Genomic DNA, 23,803 nt, shown 5'->3' with positions numbered 1-23,803 from the left:
CGCAAACTTCGCGCCCGATCACTCCATTCCTCTTGCTATCCGCCGCCCGTAACTTCGATTCTTTGCCCTCGCGATTGAGAAATGCACCTCGCGCGCTATCCCTTCGTCTCCTCGCCGCGATCTCTCGTTCGATCGGTTAACGACGTAAGAAATTTCCCCACCGATTCCCCACGCAACTCCCACGATTCCACGATCCTTTCTTCCCGAATCGATATTCCAGGTATCTCTTCGAGACCGGGTTAAGAGGGCTGAATTTCGAGGAAATTTCTTCGTTCGACAGGTTTGCATTCGGTTTCGGTTGAGCCTGGATCGAGGCGGAGGTATTGGCTAGCGTTTCTCGCCATCTTGGTCCCACGATCGCGAATCCGAGCGGTTAACGATCTAAGAAATTCCCCGAGCTTTCGCGACGGAACGATTCGGCGATCCGATTTTGCGAATATCGGTTTTAGACTCGGTTAAGAGGGCTGGCTGCAAGGTAGGTGGCACTTAAATGGCAGACTTGGCCGCTATTCACTAGCCGTTCATCCCCGCGAAATAACTACGAGTGACCGATAAACTATCCTCGTGCAAATCCTGGCTTCCGCCCTAGCCACACGATCCCTATTCACCGGCACACACCGGGGCACAGCTTTATAAGCTTTATGACCCGTGCCGAGAGACCGGGTCATCAGTGTTTTACGAGGCTTGTTTAAAGATTGCTGCCATCTCGCCCCCTGTTCGGTCGGGGCGCAATTCCGAGGGGCGGTTTCTCCCGGTCACGAGCTGGAATAAAAGGAAGCTGACTCTGGCTAGGCCCTCGATAACCTCGATTACCGGATAAAAGTGCCGGTTGTTTCGTCGGAATGATCGGTGTGCCCGTAAATGATAATGGGGAGCGTTTTTCTTGTCATCAGGGAGGAGAAGGGGCTCGGGCCGCGGTGCGGGAAGCACGCTGGAAAGAATAATTACGTGCTTAGAGAGGAAAGCCGCGCTTTAAGCGCGAGACGTGCCCCGTCGTCGTCGTCGTCGTCGTCGTCGTCTGAAGCGATTCGGGCTAACAATCGTTTTCGTTTAATTCCGCGAATCTCGACGACGACGGTTAGGCGCCGTCCCTCTTTCTCGACCTCCTCAGCCTCCACTTCGTCGATCGTCCGTGAAACCAGCCGCCCTCGGCAACTCGAAACCGCGTCCCGACGTGCAACGTAATTTCCTACGTGCCTCTCGCGCCCCTGCGCCCGGAAACACCGTGCAGACAACAATGAAACCGCCTCGACGACGCGTTCCAGCCACTCGTTCTTCGCGGAGACGCGTCTTTCCGCCGGCGAAGAAGTGGAAATTACATCAAAGGCGCGATTGTGCGGCCGGCATTGTATCGACTCGCTCGACCTACCGCGTGGCACGCGAAAGCAGAAATAAACCGGGACGACGACGACCACCACGACTACGAGCAAGTTCGCGCATTGAATTCCATCGCCTCGCGGGATTAGTCTCCCCGGCGCGAAACAGAGCACGCGAGTCGGACGAATTAAACTCGCGCTTGCCCCATCCCCGCTGCGGAAAATTCGAAACTCCAAGTTCCGCGGTGATCGCGTGGAACGACGCGGAGACGGTTTAAAATTTCCGCGCGTTTATTCCGCACCGAGGATGGATAACAACGACGTCCCCGTTGTATCCAGTTCGTATCCGGACTTGACGCGTTAATAACGTCGAGATAATTCTCCGGCGACGTGTTCCACGGCCAATGGACCATTTCGCGCGTTACGACTTTCCTCGCTGCCTCACCCTCTCCATCGCCGACCCACCCAAGCTTTCCAAGCTCGCCGCGTAAATAAACGGACGGCGAAACAGCGTCCAGCATCCACGAGGGACCACGTTCTCTTTCCCGAGTTCTCTTTCGCGATCCCGCGAGAACGTGGCGCGACTAGGAGAGGCGTGGCGCGTTGGAAACAAGAGGGATCGGTGTACGAAACAGCGGAGAACGCCTTCCACGCTTTAAAACACCCGCGTTCTCGCGCTTCCGGCCGTTGCGAGAGCCAACGAAGACGCGAAACGAAGGCGGAGGCGTCGGGACGAGGCAGTCGAAGAGGTAGCGCGGGCCAGAGGCGTTTCGACCTGCCCCCTAGCCGCGAAACGAATGTACGAGCTGGCCCGGTAATTAAGAAGGAAGGTGGGCAGGTCCTTCCGCCAGAGAAAACTCGCGTTTCTCGCACAAACGCGTTCCAGCCACAACTTTCTCTCGCCTCTTCCACCCCGTTCCGTTGCCGGCTGCGGGAGGAAATTGGAAAGGCACGCGAAGGGGCAACGAAGGTACGCGGGCTGTCGATCTTTTCTTCTCCACCCCTTTTCTCGCGCCTCTTTCGCCCCCTCGCGGTAACGCCGCTAACTCCAAACGAGATTCCCGCGGGTCGATGTTTCTAACGTCGTATCTCGCGCGTTTCCATTTTTCTTTTACCTTCCCGATTCCTTGCCTCGGCTCCCCGTTCCTCCGCCTCTTAATCCGCAACGATATCGTCCATGTTGATCCCCGAACGTGTTTCGAATCGTCGAGGCTCCGGCGAGGGATTATCCGTTCCGCGATATCAAACGAGGGAGAAAAAAGGAGGAAAAAGGGAGAAAAAATGGAGGGAAAAGGGGGAAGAAAAGACGTTGTAAGCGGAGAAAGGGAATGTCGAGGAGCGGGTGGGGGACGGAGGAGGGTGGCTTCCTCGTGATTCCGACGAACGAAACTTTGCTCGCGGATAAATCGCCTTTATCGTCGGGCAGAGAGACGTCTGTCGCTTTTTCCGGCCGGTAGTACGCGTGGTGTATCGATATGCGGAGAATCGCGACGCTCGTCAAATTTTCAGCCGAGCTTTTCTCTACCCGCCGATTTCTCCTCGAGCCTCGATCCAACCTCTCGTCCCGGCGATCGTCGACAGACGTTCGATATTTGCTCGCGTCGCGTTTTCCTTCGCAAACCTGCACGCGAATGCGCGTTTATGAAATATTAAAGGAAACCGGGAGTGGGAGGGACGGGGGTAAAGAGAGGGTGCAGAGAGAGAGAGAGAGAGAGTGAGAGAGTGAAAGAGAGGCGAGAATAATTCAAACGCGTCACATCGCTAAGAAATTTCAGCTCGTAGCCGGGCGCTACGTTAGGCACGAGAGAGAGAGAGAGAGAGAGAGAGAGGGAAGGGGTGAAGAGCGAGAGAGCAGACGGGCCACCCTTCGCGTTTTTCCATCCAGTATTCATTTACCATTCCGCTGCACGGTAAAAGGGTACATTTGCATGGAAATTTTTCTCGACTCGTTCCTCTCGAGAGGTGACGTATACACATCCACTATCCCATTTTTCGCGCGGAGAAAGGATTAAAGTATTTACCGTGAAACAGAACTTGTTGCGAGAAGGAGAAAATTATCGCGCGCAAAGGACGAGGATCGCGAACGAGCATCGCGAACGAGCCCTTCACCCGCAAATACCCGCGTGCCTTCGCTCGAGAGATTCACTCGACTTTTTTCAAAGACGCCGCACGGGCTTTCAGTAATCCTCCTTTTGACTCTTTCGTGCCTCTACCCGCTCTGCTCGCCCTATTCCGCCACCCGGCCGCGTTCGGCCTTCCAGCTCGTGTCCCGGCTTCGCTCCGTTAATCCACCCGGCACAATCCGCCTCGTTGTGCCGCTCCATCCGATGATGCTCGAAAGAAAAACCTGCCACACGTTTTTGGACCTCGCGCCAACACGAGAAACGAATGTTTGCGTTTCCGCGATAACGTGCTTCCGCCAAAGCACCCTCTCTCTCTCTCTCTCTCTCACTCTCTTTCTCCCGAAGAAGAGAGACGAGTTGGACGTCTTGTCCCGATGGAAGATCGGTAAAGGGAAAACGAAAGCGAGGTTGGGAAAAGTGCGGTTAGCGATTGGTCGCGTTGGCGTAAATCTCGGGTGCAACGACGAGGTACGGAGGGACTGGGAAACAGAAATTGGCCAGATGAGAGAGAGGTCGGGGTGGAATGATGTATTTACCACGCGAGACGGCGAGCAGTAACTTATGCGGCAGCCGTAGAAGAAACGCAAATAGACAGCGCCGGATCGAAACGAGGGAATAATTCTCTGACTGGTTGAAAAATTGCGCTCGGAAAGAGATAGCCGGCAGAGCCGGGGAGAGAAATGGCGGACGCGGTTCGTTGCGAAAATTTCGCGCCGTTTCTCCTCCGACACTGGCCATCGATCGAATTTCCGTCCGTCTGTCCTACCCCGTAATCGTTTCCTCTGGCAATCGCGACGTTTCGCCGCGATTAACGCGGTCGTCGACTCGGCGTGCATTTCCTACCCCGAGAGGATCGTTCGCCACGCGTTTCCCCGGGTAAACATCCGCTTCTTCCGCGGTCGGTAAAAGCCCCGAGCCCCCATCTCGGAACCCTTTTAATTCTCACTTTCACCCGGGCCGTCGAGTCGTCTGTGGATGGAGGAAACGCGCGTCGGGTTTGCTGGAAGAAAAGAAAAGCGGCGAACGTTGGCGGGCCAGAGAGCGAGGGGTGGCGAGTGAGCAGACTCGACTTGCAAATGGAAATTGGTTGCAAAGGAATATTTACTGCCGACGCTGGCCTAGGTGAAAAGCTGTAACTTATGTGGTGGAACGCTAACGGGGAGAACATAAAGAGAAATGCACGGACGCGGGACCGAAGGAAGCTCAGAGAGACGCCGAGAGAAGCCGAGATGTGTGTCCCGGCCATTGCGAGAACCGGCGTTTGTCTTGTCCCGGTCCCGGCTGGGGGCCCGTGCTCGTAGCTCGCGGTGAAATTAGCGAATCGAAGGAAACCACCTTTAAACCACCGGGAACTTGGCGATCTAACGCGGAGGTGGTCGACGGTCAGGTGGTACTTGGACGGGGAAAATGGGGACGAAAAGCGAGGGAGAAGGTCGAGAGCTGTGCAAGAAAGGCTACTGTGGGTACGCAGGCCCGCGCGGGCGACGGATGAAGTACTTTGGACGCGCATCATACGCTAGACACATTGATCGATGATGGAAGAAGGCACGCGGTAGCAGGGATACGGGAAACTAAAGGCACGAAGATAAATTAATACCGTGGAATTTCTGGGAGTTAGAGGGAAACTCGTGGTCGAGCCAGTTGGTAGTTCTGCCGTTCACCCATCCTACTCTTCCTCTTTCCTTTTCTCCGTCCCTCACCCTCTTCTTCGGCTCGCTGAAGCCGTCTCTAACTCGGTCTCCGTGAAGCATGGATCACCGACGAAGCCCTTCCGAATCGAATTGCAGCCAACTTCGGGGGCGAGAGAGAGGGAGAGAGGCGCGGGTATCGTGTCTGGCTATGTCCGGTGGTGCCTCCTAGTTAGGAGCCTGTTCCAGACTTTCCCACACCCCCGGTGTTCGATAACTTTGGATTTCATTAGACTGGTTAATAAAGCTCGTTATCCTGGCTACGCGCTAATCGGCTGGAAAGTGGATTGTATGGGATCGGTGTTGGTGCTTTGAGGGACAATTAATCGCGCGAATCGCGTACGTCGGAAGCCCGTGGCAAGGTTTCACCGGGAGAGGAAGAAGGGAAGCTGCATTTTCTGCCGCATCGGCAAAAAAGGAGAGCGACTGACGCGGAGAAGATAATCGATAAAAAGTTCGGCTCAAAGACAATGACAAATGACATTACCATTGCCGGTACGTAAGTAAGGAGAGCACAAACTCTCCGAGTCCCGCTGTCGACGAGCTCGCGGAGTCGACCAATCGCGATGTCGCGTCGTTGATCGAACACCAGGGCGACGACCAAGACCAAGACCAAGACGAAGAGTAATACGAAGGGAAGGAAGGAAAGCGAAAGAGAAAATCGGTAGAAGGGAAGTCTTTCGTCGAATTCGTTAATCCCATTGACCGGTAGTCCTTTGTGGTGGACTTTGGAATTAAATTTCCGGTCTTGCGGAATCCGGAGAACCCTTTGCCGGTCATCGAGCCGTTGGTAATTCGATCGGCAATCATAAAGACCTCGATTCACGGACTCGTCCGTACCTTCCTTTATCTCGCGAGGCACCACGCGTTCGACACCGCGGCTAAGCCATCTCTTACGGAACCGGAACCACGAATCAGCTCTAGCATCGCGACTGCGAGGGAAATTAGCATCTGCGAAGACTAAATCTCGACACTCGAGATATCCGTGGATTCGCGATTCGCGTGTCGCTCGATGACAGACGGACTCGTGCCCGCCGACAACGAGTCGCGACGATAAAGTTACATGGTAATTCGATGGAGCTGCGTACGAGGCTGCGCGATGGCCGCGCTATTCTCGATAGCACATGGATCGAGCAGCGAGTGGCCACGCGAAATCCTCGGTCGGAGCGGAACGAGCGGCGAGGTACGAGGGTGTTGCCGGTGCAAGCAGCCATTCATTTGCATTTCACTGGTCTCGTTGGCCTCGAGCTCCATTTCCCATTTCCGGCCACGTCAAGCGTCCAAATGAAACGTTCATTCAAGCCCGCGGCCTCTTTTTCCCTCTCGCGCGCTTCGCCGTTCCACGTCTTCGTTATCGAGCTTCCTTCCGCTCTGGAATAATTCTTCCAACGTTCGACCTTCGATTCGCTTACCCTCCATCCAGCCGCGCGACGCGCGCGTCGATCGGTCGCCCCGCGATAAACGCGATAAACGCGATAACCTACCGACGCGATTCGTCGTCGGGACGGTGACTGTCCTTTGAAGGGAATAGAATAAATACCGACCGGTTCCAAGACGCGGGGTTGAAACGACGAGGGGTCGTTTCCGACGTCGTCGAATCGGTACGGTGAAAAACGGAGCACGGCCAACGGCGAATCGGTAAACAGAATTATCGGAAACGCTGCGCGTCGGGAATACATTTGGCTTTCGCCGATTCCTCGATTGGAAGATCCAGAATTCCTCGTGCTCGTCTCTCCGCGTCGCGGTTCGCGTGCACGTCTCATGGCGAGTAATCTTGCCGGCATTCTCCCCACGGGCAAGAAACGAAACAATATTTTGGCAAGCAGTTTGCCCCGTCCCTCCCCGGCTGCGACTACCCGAGCATTCGTGGCTTGCCTCTGAACGCCCGTAGGAAAGTGAACAAGGTTATCCGGGGAATTTGCATATTTCTGTTTACGAGAAAGCGGATTCGAGTTCCCTACTCGTTTTCCCATCACGATGCTCCGCGATGCCTTCCAAAAGGGCTACGCGAGACTCGGTATACTCGATTTCGAAGGTTTACCGTGTCGTTTAGTCCGAAACAACGTCGAGGCGAAGCCCGCGGATCGATTATGGTAAACCGAAGACGCCGTGTCGCGCTTCCAGCGGCAAAAGACTAACGAGCGATGGATCTCGTGGGTTAGGGAACAGTTTCGCGCCTCGAGGGGAAACGGGTTGTCGTGGGAAAGTCGTCGAAGCGAAGAATTATTCGTGGAAAAGAGCGAGTAGGTGTCGGGGTCTGTTCCCGGAACCCGTGCACGGTTCCTTTGGAAACGGAAGGTAGCCTAGGGCGGCTGGTACCGGCCTGGTACCGTTCACAGGGACATCGATTTCCTGGCGAGCGATTCGATGCTCGTACATGGGCCGACACACACGGCAGCGGTGGACGTACGCGCGACGAGAGCCGGTGCGAGCTGTCGCTCGGCTGGCCAGCTGGTCTCCGTTGCATACACGGGGCCACCTTGGCGTGCATTATTAGGTGAGCGACGTAGCCACGACGTAGCGACGTGTACTCGAGGCACGGTGTGCGTTCACGGGTACACGTACGAGGCGACTAATATCGCCTGACGGATGGATTTATCTAAAATTAGAGCCGCCCGTCGGGTTACCGATGTCTCTCGTTCGCGTTCACCTACAGACTCGGTGTAAAATTAGAGTCCACTGCTTCCGACCTGCGCGCCTCTTCGTCATCCTCGCTATCTTTAGCCGGAGGTAAAGAACCCTCGCGATCCTGGACCCCGCTTCGTTCCTCGCGTCTTTCGCTATTGATCTCCTGCGAGCTGGCAACCGTCAAACGGATGCTCTTCCCAAACGTTACGATCTATACTATTTGCTTTGTCCTGCTCTTTACGATCCTCCTGTCAGAGAGTTTCCTCCGATTCCGAACGACCCAGCACGCGGATGACCGATCCGATCCGATTCGTCACGGTTCCCTTCGAAGGAATACGACGCTTGCTCGAGTTGGCCACGGTAGGTAGGGTATACCTCTGTGACGCGTCGCGGGAAGACGCAACCGGGTAACAGGTTTCGCTAGCAAGGTGGCAACTATTAAATCGAAGCGCGCGCGTCACGTTCGCAGTCGTTTCACGCTTCTCGAGAACGAGTGCACTCGCTGGAATCTTCGCCGCTCCTCGGAGACACTTTGCGCGGGTACGAAGGAGCGGGCGATTAGATTTGGAGCCGCAGTTTTCCGGCGCCACGCTCCCGGCTCTCGAGCGTACCCTCTGCGCTACTCGCGTTCCCCGGCGAACAGCTGTAGGGCCAATTTCGACGCGCCGCGCCCTCGGAGGGGTACGAACGGAGAGAGTTAATGGGCAAAGACGCACCCTCTCGTACTCCTCTTTATCTCGCGGCTTTCTTCGCGAGCTAGAGTGTACGGCAGGGAGGAGGAAAAATGACGCGGAGCGTTGGCGCGGACGAGAAGGGAGCCGTGGAGGGTGGATTAACGACGCGACGTCGGAAACCTCGGGAAATCTGTTTACTTTTAATGGAGACCCGGCTCGTCGTGTTCTATCGACGCTTGCCAGGAATGCTCGAGGAGGAGGCTGCAGGGAGATTTCATTTTCGTTAAATTATAAAGGATGCAGCACGGTTAATGCCCGAACGACGGCGATCAGGCGGGTCGCATCGTTGGAAGTTTAATACGCCGCTCGATTTATACCGCGTTACCGTCCGGTTCTCAATCATTACAGCTTTATGTAGATTTATGGTCGCGTGGTATTTTATTGGCGGATATCGGTAGAGTCGTATTTATTCGGTGCGCGATAGCGGGGTCGAGAACTCGCTCTGTCTCTCTCCGCTCCTCCCCCGGCCGCTTATTTTCCTCTCCGTCCGACTCGCGTGGGCAGAAAATACTGGCATTACATCTATATTAAACTCCGCAAAACTATCGACCTGCGAGAGCACGTATGTATACGCGCGTGTAGCGCGGCCGCGATACAACGGGGCTCGAATTAGTCCTTCAGCGAGTGGGCAGCGATAACGGTTCGCGATACAGCGCGCGAATTCTCGAGGAGCGCATCCACGCGTATCCGGCTGCCGGCGTGACCGTTGGTTGGCTCGTTTTAAGTGCAGGTATTTAGCAATTTATGGCTGGTAGTCCTTGCCGGAAACGCGTCTCTGCGACGGAACTGCCGGCTGGACGAGCCGCGAACATCGCGTTTATGCCGACCGATCTAATTTCCTAGGAAATCCGAGCGGATAATTCATGGAAACGCGAGTAACACAGGCAGACAAAGCCGATCCTTCCTTTTCCTTTTCCTTTCCTATCCTCTCCTTCCTTCGCCGACGCGCTATTTTTATTTCCAAGATAATCGCTTTGACCAACTTGCCGAGAGACTTTCCGCGAGACGTTCGTTTTCTAATTCCTGGCGTGTTACGTAAGAATGCCGACATTTGAAAGTCAGATTGGCGGGATCGCGTGTAGAACGAAAGGCGCGCTCGACGTTCGATTCCCAGGCGGAGGGAAACGTTTGCCGGTGGAAGGACCGACGGGGGACACGGACGATCGCGATCAAAGTCGAAATCACGGGGAGAAATTGCGAGCGTTCGGTTATCCGGCCACGCGGATTGAAGATCGGTCGATGGCCTCCTGGCCGAGCCGTATCGTCCGCTCGCGATCGCAGCGGGACGTCTCGTGGACGTCGCTCGCCGATTAAACCCGAATCGGATCGAATAGGATTTCCAAAGTCTCCGGAGAGTCGAGAGAGACTTTCGCGGCGCGAGCTTTCGTTTTTCTTCCTTTTACACATCTCGCCAGGTTTTCAGTTCTGTTTTCTCGTTGGCCGCGCAACGTCTCTCTACCACCCCCCCGGTCGGCTGCCTCGTTGTTTCCGCCGACCTCGAACTGTGCCTCCCTTCGGTCACGCGATCGCTCTTACGGGAATTTTCCAGGCTGTAAATTGCAAAAGTTCCGCCAGCAGACCGGCTATCGTATCCCCGAAACTAACCGTTGTTTCTTCTTGTTTCAGATCCCAAGGCGTCTCTCTGGATCCGGCCGAGCGCACTCGCGGGGTAAGTTTTCCTTAATAACCGTACACCGCCATCGAACCGCGAAATCGCACGCGATCCCGGCTCGCGAGAGCGGCCCGACGCGAGCGGAGAATAATAATTCCGTAAACTCGGCCGAGATTTTTCGGACGTTCGTACACTCGCCGGCTCCTTTATCGAGCTCTCGTATTTTGCACTCGTTACGTCGCGGTTCGTTTATATTTTCCACCCTCTTTTTTCCACCGCGGCGGGGAAAAAAGGGACACAGTCGGGAGCTGAATAAAGATACGGGACGAACGGCTGCATAAATTTATGACGCTTGCATATGCATGAACGCAACGTTTTTTTTTACGAGGTTTCTCTGCACGCCGTTAGATACCACTTGGAAACAATGCATTCGCTCGTTATTTAGGGATCTCGAAAGATCCGCGCGTTGGTCTCGCGTTATCCGCGATTCGATAACGGGACGAGAATTAACTTTCGTCGCGAGCATATTTGTCCTTGGTCCCCTTTGTTTCCGCCGATGTACGACACGCGCAGCCAAGGGAACGCGCGTACCCTTAGTTTTGCCTCGAGATAAATCGGCGATACGTATTCGCGCGAACGCCAGGCGCCAGCGGAACATCCGATACGAATGCTAGCCACGCGTTCGACGTTATTCAGGGCGCTGCCAGGCACTCGTTTCATTGCCATCCAGACAAAAGGTGAGCTTACGCCGGGTCTAGAGGGTCGAACGCGGGCCCCTGCGAGCCGGCTGCCATTGTGTCTGCCGAGCAAAGGGAGATCAGGTGTCAAAAGCTACCCGAACCGTCTGCATCCTATCTCCTTATTATCCATTTCGCCACCCGTACCCTTCCGTGTCTTTATCGGCCCTCGGTTCCACTCGCACCCGTCGCGTTCGCCGCGAATCGAAAGCGTCCCCCGTCGTCGAGTCGTTCGTTGCACTCTTCTCGAAACGAGGCTGGAATTAATCGAGAACTTTGCCCGCCGCGCGGACCCGCGTAGCCACCCCCGTGGACGGGGAGTAACGGGGAGAAGTCGAGCAGACAGCGAAAAGCAACGGGGCGCGAAATTTCCCCGACCTCCCGAGAAAAACTTTTCCATCCTTCCCGCTGGCTCGAGACAATTTCAACCAACGTCGCGATGACCGCCGCGCGAGCGTCTGCTGCCGACGAGTATCGGCACGCGAGCAACTTTTCGCCAGGGATGATCAGAGTTGACACTCGGAAAATGACCGCGGAGACGAACGACAGACGTCTCGCGACTCGTTCGTTAACGTTTCCGCGACACGGTGAGTCGTGAAATTTCACCGTTCCCTTTGATCCAGCGAAAAGTCACGTGGTTGAATTATTAATGCGCGGACCATGCCGGCATGCATACATGCATAGATGCATGTTAATTCTAAGATAGCTGCGCATCGGGCGTCGGTGGGGCGAGTTGGCGACGAATCGTGCGTCGAATAGAGATGGTGGACGCTGGCGAATCTCGGCGGGGGATAGGTTATTTCTTCGCTGGAGAACCGGAGATGCGTTCGCGGAGGATGAATAAATTAAGAGCTCGGACATGACCGTTTATCGCCGCGAACTTGTGCGTGCTCGATTAAATTTCACGCGACGCTCGGTCTGGATCCTCGCGGAGGCGCAGAGTCGATCGCGAACGGGTTGGCAGCGGCGGAGAGCGCAGTGGAGCGCAGAGGAAGAAGTCGCTTCGATATTTGATCGGTCGGAACGCCGTCGGCTCGAACGGCGCGAACGTGGAAAGGGATTAAATCGAATTATAATGGGAGCAGCAGCGCGAAACCGGTGTTATCCGTTCGGTTAACAAAAATAGCCGAGCGACTCGAGGACGAGGGCAAACGAACGCGGATGCTGACGGAGAACCGGTGGAGGAAATTTCGATGCAGCGGCGATATCGGTCGCGTCGAACGCGTGCGACGTGCCACGTGCGATTCGTGGTAAAAAGAATCCGTTACTCGGTGACACGGTGTTCGCTGGATGAAGGAAAAAAATAAAGGGAGGAAAAGAAAGGAATAAACATCTCGGTAGAATCTGTTTCGCGAGAGGCGGACGCGAGAAATCTCTTACTCGGGGCTCGGAGGGGAAAAAAATCAAGGATGAACGGGGGCGAAGGGAAGATGAAGAGAAGAGAAGAGAAGAGAAGAGAAGAGAAGAGAAGAGAAGAGAAGAGAAGAGAGGAGAGGAAAAAAGAAAGAAAGGGAGGCAGATGACACGAGGGACGTGGCCAGGGCACCTCTGAAAGTCGTTACGAGCTTGGATGCCGCCCTTCCGCCCGATCAATATTGCGTTGGTGGGGCCGAAGCAGCGCGAAGCACGGCGAGGGACGTCAGGGGGTGGTCGGAGGGATGGTCGGAAGGGTGGTCGACGGGGTGGTCGGAGGGGTTGAAAGACGAGGCAGAGCGGGGCGAATAGAAGGGATCGGCGGCAACGGTGGAGGCAAAAGTCGGGCCGGAGGGGCGTGCAGGGGTTCCGAAGGGGATTCGCTGGGAGAAGAGGGGTTGAGAGAGTGCGCCGACAGTGGGGGTTGTTTGGTGGGGGCGGTAGTAGAGGAGCCAACACTGTCATGGCGCCGCGCACCACCGCCAGCCAAGCGGTACCTCCAACTACTCCCTCGCGGTGTGTGACGCGCTGTTGGCGATTTTTCCACTGAATTTTACCGGAATCGTGGCGCGCGCGAACGTGCAGCACCGCGAGTGCCGAACGATTCGTTGGCTCGCGAACGTTATCGCGTACGATACGCCTGGATCTTCGGGGCCGCGCGATCGTGCGGCGCTACCGATACGTTGCACGAACGCCGTGTCGCAGTAGTGACTTCGCGGCTCTCTCGAGAGCAGCAGCGCCGCGATCTTTGTCCCGTGCGAGCAAATCACGGAGATTATTCCGGGCGACGAGGACGGAGGCGCGGAAGGAGAGTGCGCTAAGCGGAGCTACGCTTCGGACGACGGTGCTGCGAGAGTAACGGTGTGCCGAGTCGAGTAACGCGACGCAGCGCGAGTTATCAGTGTCGGTGGTCTCGAAGCGAAAGGGAGAAACGATCCGGAGAACCGCGTCCACCGCGAGGACGCCGGAGAACCGCCTTCGCGTGCCTCGTATCGACCTCGAAACTCTGAAACGAAGGTCGAGGATCTCGAGGTGTCCGATTCGTCGTTAGAGCCGGTACGAGTTACGCGAGTTGGACAGGGTTCGGAGAAGGGAGCGAATGTCGTCGGAGATCGAACGAAATTCGTGGACCGCGAGGTGAATCGATGGTGCACGCGAAATCGTGACACGTTCCGGTTCGTTGGGTGGTAGCACGCACGATGTCGCGGCGCGATGCGTCACGTGACTGAGGACGAAACACGGGAGGAGCAGCAGCAGCAGCATCGGTAGAGCGTGAAAGCGGCGGAGGAAAGGAAGGAAAGAAGGTGCGAAAAGCGAAAGGATCTTCCGGCGAGGACCTTGGCGGGTCCTGACCAGGGCGTCGTGGACGTGGAAAATAGACGGAAGTGACCGCCGTGGATGGATCGCGTTCCCATCTGTCGGAACACCGAGCGACCACACAGTCTACCGGGATAAAACAATGTCCTAGCGAAGGCAGGAGCTCGTCTAGGCCGATCCCCTCGTCCTGTTTTCCGTTTCTTCGTCCAAAAGAACCTCGAAACCCGTTTCGCCTCCTGACCTCCAGACACCGTTCCCCGACTGGCCCGCGAATCGACGCACGAGCACGTACGAGGTCGCGCTCTTGTACGCCACACGCATACACCGACGCGACATAGAGATACACGTGCGCGAGCACCCCGCGTACGTACACGGTCTCGTTCCACGGACACGCGTACTCGCGTGTACCCCCGACACACGTACGCACGGTCGAGAACCTGCACGCGTTTCCTCCGTCCCCTTTCCATCTGATATCCCTCGCGCGCCCTTTCTTACGCGAACGCGCGCGTTTACACGCTCGCGTCGATGCCTGGCAAGAAACGCGCTCGCACACACACGCGCCATCGTCTTAACCGTTAACCTCCGCGTCTACCGGCGCACACCTACCACCGACAACCACGCACACGTACGCCGACACACGCATACGCCACTGGCCGACTGGCGTATACTCCAAGACGCGTAATACGGAGACGGGCACGAACGAGCTTTCCGAATCCAGCCAAGTCCAAAGTCCTTAATCCCGTGGGGTGATCCTGGCCCCACCCGTACGCGAAGGAACCACACCCCGGCCAGAGAAGGAACTCGGGATACAGATTTACCGGGCTTCTGGTAAGCTTTCACCCTCCGTTGCACGACTCTTTTTCCCCTTTACCTCTTTCTTTTCTCTTTTTCGCCGTTTCCGTCTCGCGGCATCCAAATTTCGTCGCGTGCCGTAGATCCGATGGATCTATAGAAGCTAATCGCGGAATAGAGAGAAAGCTCGCGAAACAGGTACGGAAAAACGTTGATTCTCTCGAATTCTCTCGTATCGCATTGCCGGTTGTTTCGTTTCGCGGTTGTTTCTCGTGAATAGAGAGAAAGCTCGCGAAACAGGTACGGAAAAACGTTGATTCTCTCGAATTCTCTCGTATTCTTCTCGCATTGCCGGTTGTTTCGTTTCGCGGTTGTTTCTCCATTGTTTCGCGACTGTTTCACGATTAGTCGATCCGTTTCGTAGCGAACCCTATTTCCTGCGTCGCCGTGTCTTCTCCTCGCCTTTGTCGGCCCGACATACACCCATCGTCGACCCAGCGTTTCTCCTCGTCGGTGGATCTAATAGCGCACATGGCCTGGTTCCATGCTGGACACAAGTTGCAACGCGGTTGCGCAGGTTAGGTTCGCTCGGGCCGCGGCGCGAAGGGTGGGTTAAGGGCAGCGCAAGGATACGCCGCGGGCTGGCGTTTTCGTGCCACGAACTTGCAACCGACGCGCCTCGCATCTGGATCCATCGGATCGATCGAACTCTCGGGGCGCGCAGTCATTTCAAACGCGATTACACCGCGAGCCTCGCGATTCTTCCTTTCCATCGACGCACACCCCTCCGACCGGCTGGCCACTCGCTCTCTCGCTCCGAGCGGAATTAATCGCCCTCGAGACATCGCGCGAGAGGAGCCGCGGACGAGCAGGGTACCGTCCGAGGGTGGCGACCGACGTCGGAGAAAGCGCGCCACTTCGACTCGTGTTTCGTCCATCGCGCCAATTCTCTCCACTCTCTCTCTCTCTCTCCCTCTCTCCGAGACATCTGCATCTACGATTTTCCGCCGAATTCGCGATTAATAGCTCAGCGATCGCGACCGAAGTCGTCGATCGATTCAGGATCGAAATCTTCCCCTGTGGCGTTGGACAACACTCGGTAACTCGGACCGGAACCCGATCGATCGGGTCAGAAATCGATCTTCCGGAATAGCCGGCGACGCGCTTGATTTCATTACTCCTTTGATGTATCCGAGCCAGGAAATGCGCGAAGGGCACGTTTACGGTTCGTTGGCTGCGGCCAATCACGCGCAAACCTCGTTCTCCGAGCCCATCGAATATAACTTACAAACTCGCCAACTATCAATTTGCGGCAGTTTCTGCGTACCGCTGATTTTTCTCTCGTGGTTTATTCGCGAAGTCGTTACGCGTGGCCCGCGGCCCGAGAAATACCAGCCATGCGTCGCGTCGTTAGGCTTAACGTCTCCGTTGCTCGTGCACTCGCGTGCAGGTGGATTCCTTGGGCCGCCATTACCATTTTTCCTTCTTTTCCGCGATCGCGGAGGGTTCGAAGGGATCGAAGGCAGCCTCCTCCCGGAACAGAGTTACTTTGTAATCTCTTTGTATCGATCATCGCTTTATCTCGATCCGCTTTTATTATTCTCGATTGAAATTTGGCAGAGGTGGTTACGGTACTTCGCACGGAGGGTGCGAGAAAATTCTTCGCGGGGAGCCACGTGCTCGCGAACGGGGATCATCGCGAACGATGGAAGGACACCGTAATAATAGATAGATCGCGCTAATAGATTCGATTCACGCGGGCAGAAGTTGCTACGCGTACTCGACCGCGACTATGCCGTTGTCGAATTACTAGTTTTAAATGGTTAAATTTACAAGCGTGGTGGCGAGAATTATGGTCGGTCGGAAGCCGATGAATTAATTACCTCCTCGTTTCGTAACTTATATCGACGCGATCAACCTTTCGAGTCTAATTACACGAGAGAGGGGTTAATTCGATGTTACGCGAATCGCCTACAGGTTTTACGTACTACTCGAAACGTTCGCTGGATGATATTTTAAATAACAAGAATTTCCCCGGTAAATTGGCCGAATCGGGTGCTCGGCTACCGCTGCTGATAAATGGAATCCTGCATTTGTTTTGCGCGTTACGGGAAACCGCAATTGAGTGCGCCCGATATAAACGCATCGGGCGATCTGCGAGCGACTGGGGGGCGGAGGGCATGGGAAACATTATGATAAAACGCGATAAACGCGACATTCGGTTTTTCCAGCGACCGGTAGGAAATTTCCGCAGTCGCGATGCACACGCTGGTATCGAGCACTCCTCTCGTTCGACTGCAAATGAAGAACGCCCGACCGCCATACAATCGAGGAGAATTAAATTGCATTTTGTTAGCGAGCTGGCTGGCCGAGGCAAATGAAATTGCCGCAAGGTGACGCGACGCGACGCGACGCTACGATTCCGGTGCAGCGCCATCGCGGACGCGGTATCACCGGCCAGGATTCCCGGTTAATTTCCACCGCGAATCGAACTCGTCCCTCCGCCCTGACCGCCGCGTTTCCTCGTGGTTATTTCCTCGTCCAGCGGAATTGCTCGTCCAGATTCGGAGAAAAACGCCGCCTTAACGGGACAATGTTCCGCGATAGCGTAACTTTTTCCGCTCGCTATAAAACGCGAACCATTTCCCGGGAACGACACCGCGCGCCGTTTTTCACGGGCTTCTCGTGTCCTGTACGCGGCCGCTGCAATTGCGGCGTAACTAAACGTTAACGGAGCCGCAACGGGGTGGGGCAGTTTTCGAACGGAAAAATACATCGTCGTCGGTGGTGTAACGTTCACAACGGTCCCCGTGTACCCCTCCCCGTCGATCCGGTTCTCGTTTAATCCCCCTTCACCGGATACCTGTCCGGAATCGACTAGGAATTACCGTCGCGAAAACTCGATGGATTCCGTTCCCATTCGTCTGGAATTTCGCGGTCATCGCGAGCGAGCGAACAGCGTGGCGTTTTCACCGAGCTTCCTTCGGGGGTTGATTCGACGCATCGACGAACGCGGGGCTGGAGGCCGCGAGAATGAAATTTAACAGTTGCTCGAACAGCGAGTGCAACGTCATTGTTGTCGGCCGGTTTTTAACGAGTGCCACGGCTATCGATCGCAGGAGGACACTGATCGATGAACCATGCAAATCCACCCCGTTCTCTCGCCCTTCTTGCGCCTCAGATTCGTTCGTTCCACCGTTTCGCGCCCGGTTTCCATGGCTGCCGTTATTAACCCGCTTGGTCTCGCGGTAGCGGACGATGGTTCGATTTGCCCCTTCCGGCTGGCAAGACGGAGAACGCCCTTTCGTGGTCGCAGGAAATCTAAATTCGCCGATTAAACGAGTTCGTGACCGTGTCTCCGGGGTAGTCGCGGGCCGAGGCAGCTCGAATCGTTGAACGTCGGCCTCGCGCGAGATCCGCTCGGCGGGTTAATTTATTCGGCGCGATCTTTCTCGACGAAAGTCGGCACGGGCCGAGACAACATCTGTCCTTCGAGTGCCGACGCAACGCCCGATCGAAATTCTGCCGCGAGATCGTGCTGATTCCTCGAACACGCGATGCCGTTTCTTCCCGGTTTCGTAGGTCGAAAGTTGAAGGTCTTTCTTCGGCCCCCGAGCCGCTGACGTGCCACCTCGGCCTCCATCCGGCTGCATGCGAGCCACCGCGGCGCTGCCTGCATCCGGATAGATCGATCCGACGCCGAGCGTCGAAACGGAAGAACCGGAAACATCGATATCCTCGGATATCCGGTGTCAGAGCGGTCTGTGCGAGCAAACTGACGGAGAAATAAAGGCGTCGGAGATAAGATTCGACCTCGTCGAGGCGAGTCTCGGTTGGAACGCGGTCGAACGCTATCGGGAAGCGCGGTATCTCGTTGGTCGGAAACGTCGAGAGATCGGCGAGTAAACGGATTAAAATCGGATTGAAATCGGGGGTGAGATCTGAACGAAGACGTCTGGCGAACGTACCGGTATACGTTCGGTACTTGGTACCCCGTTTTTCCGGAAACGACACGGGTCATAGGTTAATTTATCGTTGTAATTACAGGCGGAAGAGAGAGGCGCTCGGGCGGTAATGACGCTACGTTCGCGCGGAGCAATATTTTAATTTACGCTATTGGGTCCCAATTAAAGGGACACCGACGGTAATTACGAATCGGGCCAGAGAGATTGAAATCCGGTGCGTGTTTTCCGCGGTCGCGCCCCTTTGACCGCGTCGTTCCCGGTGCCATGGGCATTCGTAACGCGTCACTCGTGAACTCGATCGAGCGTTCGAGGACGGAAAGTGCTCGAGAGGCGATGTCGTACGCTCGCGAAACGCTTCCGACGCTTGATCTTATCCGGGTTAACGTAGCAGGAGTGTGAACGTCGGTTTATGGAAAATCGATTTTCATAAAACCTTCGATTGCGCGTCGTAACCGCGTTCGGCCCCGCATCTATCGCGTTTACGCTTTGAAGCCGCGAACGACGTAATTAAACTCGGTCGTCCATTTAACCGTGTTTCTGCGCGAAACGCAATTAAACCGGTCCGTAGTCGCGCTCTCGCGACCGATACCACTTGGGCGAGTATCTTCTCGGGGGATGCGTCGATTGACCATCGAAGGAGTATCGCGCGGAGCGAGCGAGTCGAAGCGTGAATCGCATCCGTTTCGGAGCACAGGCATCCTCGCGATTGATTTATTCGTGCACGCGGACTGAGCACAGTGACAGAGCGTAATGCAGTGGCCGCTCGCGTCCGAATACCGGCGCAGGTTGTTCATCACCGACGACGTCAGCCTCGTTCAGCCAATTTTTCTTTTGTCCGCTTTTACGAACCTTTTAATACCCTGACGAATAGCTCGCGTTGATTTTTCCCACGCCCGCGTATATTTTCCTGTCGTCCGTGCCGAATTTTATTTTATCGCGGCTAACGACGCGATCGCTCTGCGCGTCGAGATCGAAACACGACGCGAACCTGCCTCCCTTTTCCGCCCTCGCGTTTCCTCGTTTGCGCGCTCCGAGCCGGCGAGAAGTTTGCACGCGCGGAAATCCGTGCTTTATACGCTTATCGTCGCGCGCGATACCGTTCGATCCACGCGCGATCCGTTTTAATCGGTCGAAGGCGGAGGCACGAACGAGAGGGTAGCTTGTTCGGAGTATTATTCAAAAGTTACGGCGGCCATTTCGTGGCGGCTGGATTGCGGATGATCCCGGGGGCGGTAGGCACAGCTCGCCTAATTCGGCCTTAACGACCCTTTAAGCGGAATTTAAACGCGTCCGCGTATCCGACGTAGCTCAGACACACCCCTGTCGTCGACTCTTGTTCGCCACTCCAGCTCCTCGGCTTCCGGCGACCTCGTCCCCCCCGTATCGCGTCTCTCTTTAACCCGATAAGGGTGGAGCAGGTTTTCACCACGGCGTCGTCGTCGTCGTCGTCGTCGTCGTCGCTGGCTTTCACCCTCTCTCTCTCTCTCTCTCTTTCTTCGCGGCGCCTAGCCACGTCTGCGTCTAGTTGGCACGGCGAGCTACCGTATTATGCAAGCGGACTCGTTTGAAACTTCGTGCTCGGCTAAGTTTGCACCACGTGCTTTAGGCAGCTCGTAGACACCGCTTAAGCACGACCATCCTTGTTTCGGTGGCTTATGCTTGTTACAGCGCTCTGCGCGTGTGTGCACGTCGTCGTCGTCGTCGTCGTCGCGAGTTATCGCTAGACGTGGTTTTCGATACGTCAGCGCTTCCAAAAGCCAGCAGGTCGAGAGTCAGCCCCGTTTCAGACGCGTTTAACGTTTAAATATAGCAGCACGGGACGAAGGATGCTTTCGTTATCCTATCATTTATCCGTCGCCGCCGCGATGTTAAAACTCGGTTAGGTAAATCGGATTCGAACGGAGTCGGTGCGGCGAGAAGCTCCAGCAAACGTCGGATAAAATACGCCCCCCGGCGAAACCGGAATTTACGGCGTTCGCCGCAACTTTTCTACTTGATAATCCGCATTCCGTCGAGACGGGGCAATAATTCACGGGGGAAACGCGGTGAACCACGCGTCGGATATCCGCGTGGCGCTCGCACCGTTTCGCGCCGAATCGGCGCAACGGCCGAGGCCGGAGAAGCCAGTCCGCTTCCACCTGATTCGCGAAACTTCCGCGCGAGTCTCTGTCGATATTTATGGAATCGAGGGAAACCGCTTTATCTCCCGTAACGTCCAACTATCCGCGTCTCGCCATCGCCGACGCTCGATCCGGCCGGAAAAAAACCAAGCGAATCGCGCGCAATCGGCGCGATCCTTTTCCCACGACTGACCGGTGCTAGCCGATATTGCTTCCTCGCGGGAAAAATACGAGGAAAAGAGGAAATTCTCGCGGCGGCAATTTCCCTTTCGACGTTGCTCGGTCGGGGGACGCGCTTATTGGTCGCCGCCACCGAGAAGTCGTTGCTACGACGCAAGGAGAGGAGAGGAGACGACGAGAGACAAGAGGGGCGGTTAAGTGCACTTCCCTATGGCACGTTCGATTCAATTGCAGCTGCGGGCATCTGACCGACTCGATGGAGACCCAACCCCCACCCACCCCCGCGACGTCTTCTCTCTCTTCCGGTATTCCTCCGGTCGCTACCGACCGGATGTCTCGTTCCTCTTTCGCGTCGTCCCGTTGCCCTGCTTCGCAAGCCGGCGCGCGGAGAAGAAAAGCTCGGTTCCCGCGCCCACTCCCTCGCACCCTCTTGCACCCTTTCCATTCTTTCGCGAGGAGCGCGCAAATTGCGGCTCGTTTAACGCGTCCCCGTTGCCGCGTTAACCTCGAAATCCACGGATCGAGGTTCGCACCTCGGGGAAGACGGATCGGCGGGAAGGAGGTCGGAGCAGATACGCGAGAGGAACGCGTTAATTAAGCGCGAAATTGCGAGCAGCCCGTACTCTATTTGCCTCGCGATTTAAGCGCATTGTCAGAGCGCGTTAATAGCGCGGTGGATAATTAACTCTTTGGATCTCGCCAGCGGCGCCCGGCCGGCCTGAAAGAACCGCGAGGACGTTCCGCGCGGAGGCGACGCGGCCGGATCGAGATCGCGACGCGGAGCGGACGGGTGTTTCGATTTCTGCTCGAACGCGGAGAGGGAACCGCGCGCGCGACGGACGCGCATCGATCGGGGTCTCGGTGCCGCTGGCGAGTCGTTTCGCCAGCGCGCGAATGAATAAGTGAACGAGGTTCCAGGAACGGTACGCGGCCAGTGAAAAGTTGATGAGACAACTTTGGATTTGTTCCACATTCTCCGGGGTCGCTCGCCGGGCCGCGATCGTTTTACGACGATACGTATACCATCCGGCTGCCGGGAACCGGGAATAAAGAAGCTCGGTGGCGCGGGTAATTGAAAATTTCCTTTCCCGGGCGAACGGCCGACTGTGCCGTTTCGCTTCCGGGCAAAGAAATTAAAAGAGGAGGAAGGAAACGCGAGTTGCTTCTCGTTTCTCGCGTTCCGCCGTCTGGGAAGCTTCGCGATTTTTCGTAACGGCGAGGAGGGGAGGTTCGACGTTATCGCGAATGGAGCATATTCCAGACCGACGGGGTTGCAAACCGCGAGGAGGATCTTCCCCTCGTGCCTAGTCGCCGAGTATTCGATGCTCCGGAGCGGACGAACCGAAGAACGAAGGGCGGAATGGCGAGGAATCCGAGGGAGGAAATGGCGCAAGGGCCCGCGCGAGCTTTCGAATTGGACGTGGAAGATGGCGGCCGGGCCCTGATACGCGGCAGAATCCTTGGAATCCGCAGCCACACCGGGCCGGCCGCAAAAGTTTCAGTTATTTCGGTGTGTTGAAGCCCGTGCCGAGTATCATTTCACGGATGCCTGGTGAGCGTACTCGCTAGTCGCATTTCGGTATTCCGCTGGCAGTTTTGCGGTCGACTAGGTGACGATGCAGTCGCAGCTGGTGTCGGCGACGCGTTTTGCGGGGCTCGCGGTCGTTACGCAGCGTTACGAATCGCCGCTAGCACGCTAAATGCTCCGAGGTTTACGCCGCTATGGCGTACCGCAAATATCGTCGGAACCTTTCCATAAATGTATCGCGACGAGCCGCGAGGCGTGCCGCGAGCTGCGCCGCGGGCCACGCCGAGAACAACGCTCGGTCGTCGCGCAAACATCTCGCTCCAAGTTTAATTAAACTCGTCGTCGACCGGGACCGCGAGGAAAAACCACGCTGCGTCGCGTCCTCGAGGAATACCACCCTCGCCAAGTTTCTTCCAGAGTTTACCCGCGCGAGAGTCGTCGTCGAATCTTTCTTCTTCGCGCTAACTTGCTCCACTGTCCGCGATGCCGCGTTCGATCAACCGGGAGGGCGGACGGGCGTCGACGCGCGGTTGTTGGAAAAGTAAATTTTCCTTTCGGATTTGCGCCGCTGTAAATCTCTTGAAAAAATATTTTCGCGTTTACGGCGTAGAGCTACCTGTGCGTGGTTTCGCGAGCATCCGTGAAATTCCGAAAGCGTCGAGGAATCGATATTTATTCGTCGGACCACCCCTCCGATCTCGCCCGGCGAAATTTCCCGGCGTGCAACGCGTTGTAGGCTAGCTCGGACGAGGAATCACGCGAGCACGAAACGAGCCGTTTTTCCCTCGTCGTGACGAGTTCCAGTCGACGATAGGCGAACGGTTGCTCGCGGAGAGGTCCTAGGTAGAGTTCCGTGTCGCTATCGGCTCGGGATCGTTGCCGCCACCGAGCGATCCTCGCTAGCGACACGACGCCGTCGATCTGGCAACGAAAACCGGAGGCGATCGCGTGCATCGCGCCACTTTTGTCCCGCACTCGCGCGCGTGATTTCGACGGGCCGCGTAACCTGCCACTTTACTCCTTCGATTCGACCAACGTTCCCCACACGGACGAAGAAATTACCCTGTGTTACCGTGTCGGGAAGCGTTCTCGATTCCAGCCGCGATACGATAACCAGGGAATACGTATCTCTCGAACGCTTATCGTCATCGCGATGATTGCCACGCGACGATACCTCCGCGCCGCTCGCCGAGTCGCCAGGGAGAGCCAATTACTTCGTTGAGCCGGTTACCCTAACTACGCCGGTTTTCCGTACTTTTCACTCGTTTAGACCGCGGACGATACGCGGTGAGCGGCGACTGCACGCGAGAATGAACGTGGAAGGACTCGGATGTAGGTCAGCTCGCGGTGACAATAGCGTTTCGTGGCAGTTTATCCGTTTCGTCGGACGAACGAACGAAATGGCGGATTCTTTGGGAATCTCGACGAGGACCGCGGCGACGCGAGCGGATAAACTCGTCCATCTATCGCGATCCAGCCGAGACGGTCGCCGATTTGACTCGCCACGCGGTCGAGTTATCGGCGCCATCGTCGCTTACAGCCAGCCGGAATTTCGCTGGAATTTGCATAGAGCGGTCTGCCTCGTTGATAGGGCAACTCGAAGCGCGCCGACGCGGATTAATCTCCGAATAGATCTCGACGAATTACTCG

The 23,803-nt window shown here is 56.2% G+C and overlaps 1 protein-coding gene across 1 annotated transcript in view; it reads left to right on the top strand.

Moving 5' to 3' along the window:
• Positions 1–23,803, top strand: part of LOC108550739 (uncharacterized) — a 126,909-nt gene that overhangs the window by 97,699 nt on the left and 5,407 nt on the right. The window contains exon 5 of the mRNA XM_017904574.1: positions 10,116–10,158. Within this exon, the coding sequence (XP_017760063.1) occupies positions 10,116–10,158 (43 nt within the window). The remainder of the gene's footprint in view (positions 1–10,115; positions 10,159–23,803) is intronic.

The sequence above is a fragment of the Eufriesea mexicana genome, unplaced genomic scaffold (assembly GCF_001483705.2).
Source record: "Eufriesea mexicana isolate 0111107269 unplaced genomic scaffold, ASM148370v2 scaffold2928, whole genome shotgun sequence".
Classification (NCBI taxonomy): domain Eukaryota; kingdom Metazoa; phylum Arthropoda; class Insecta; order Hymenoptera; family Apidae; genus Eufriesea; species Eufriesea mexicana.
This window is presented reverse-complemented; position numbering and strand designations above follow the sequence as displayed.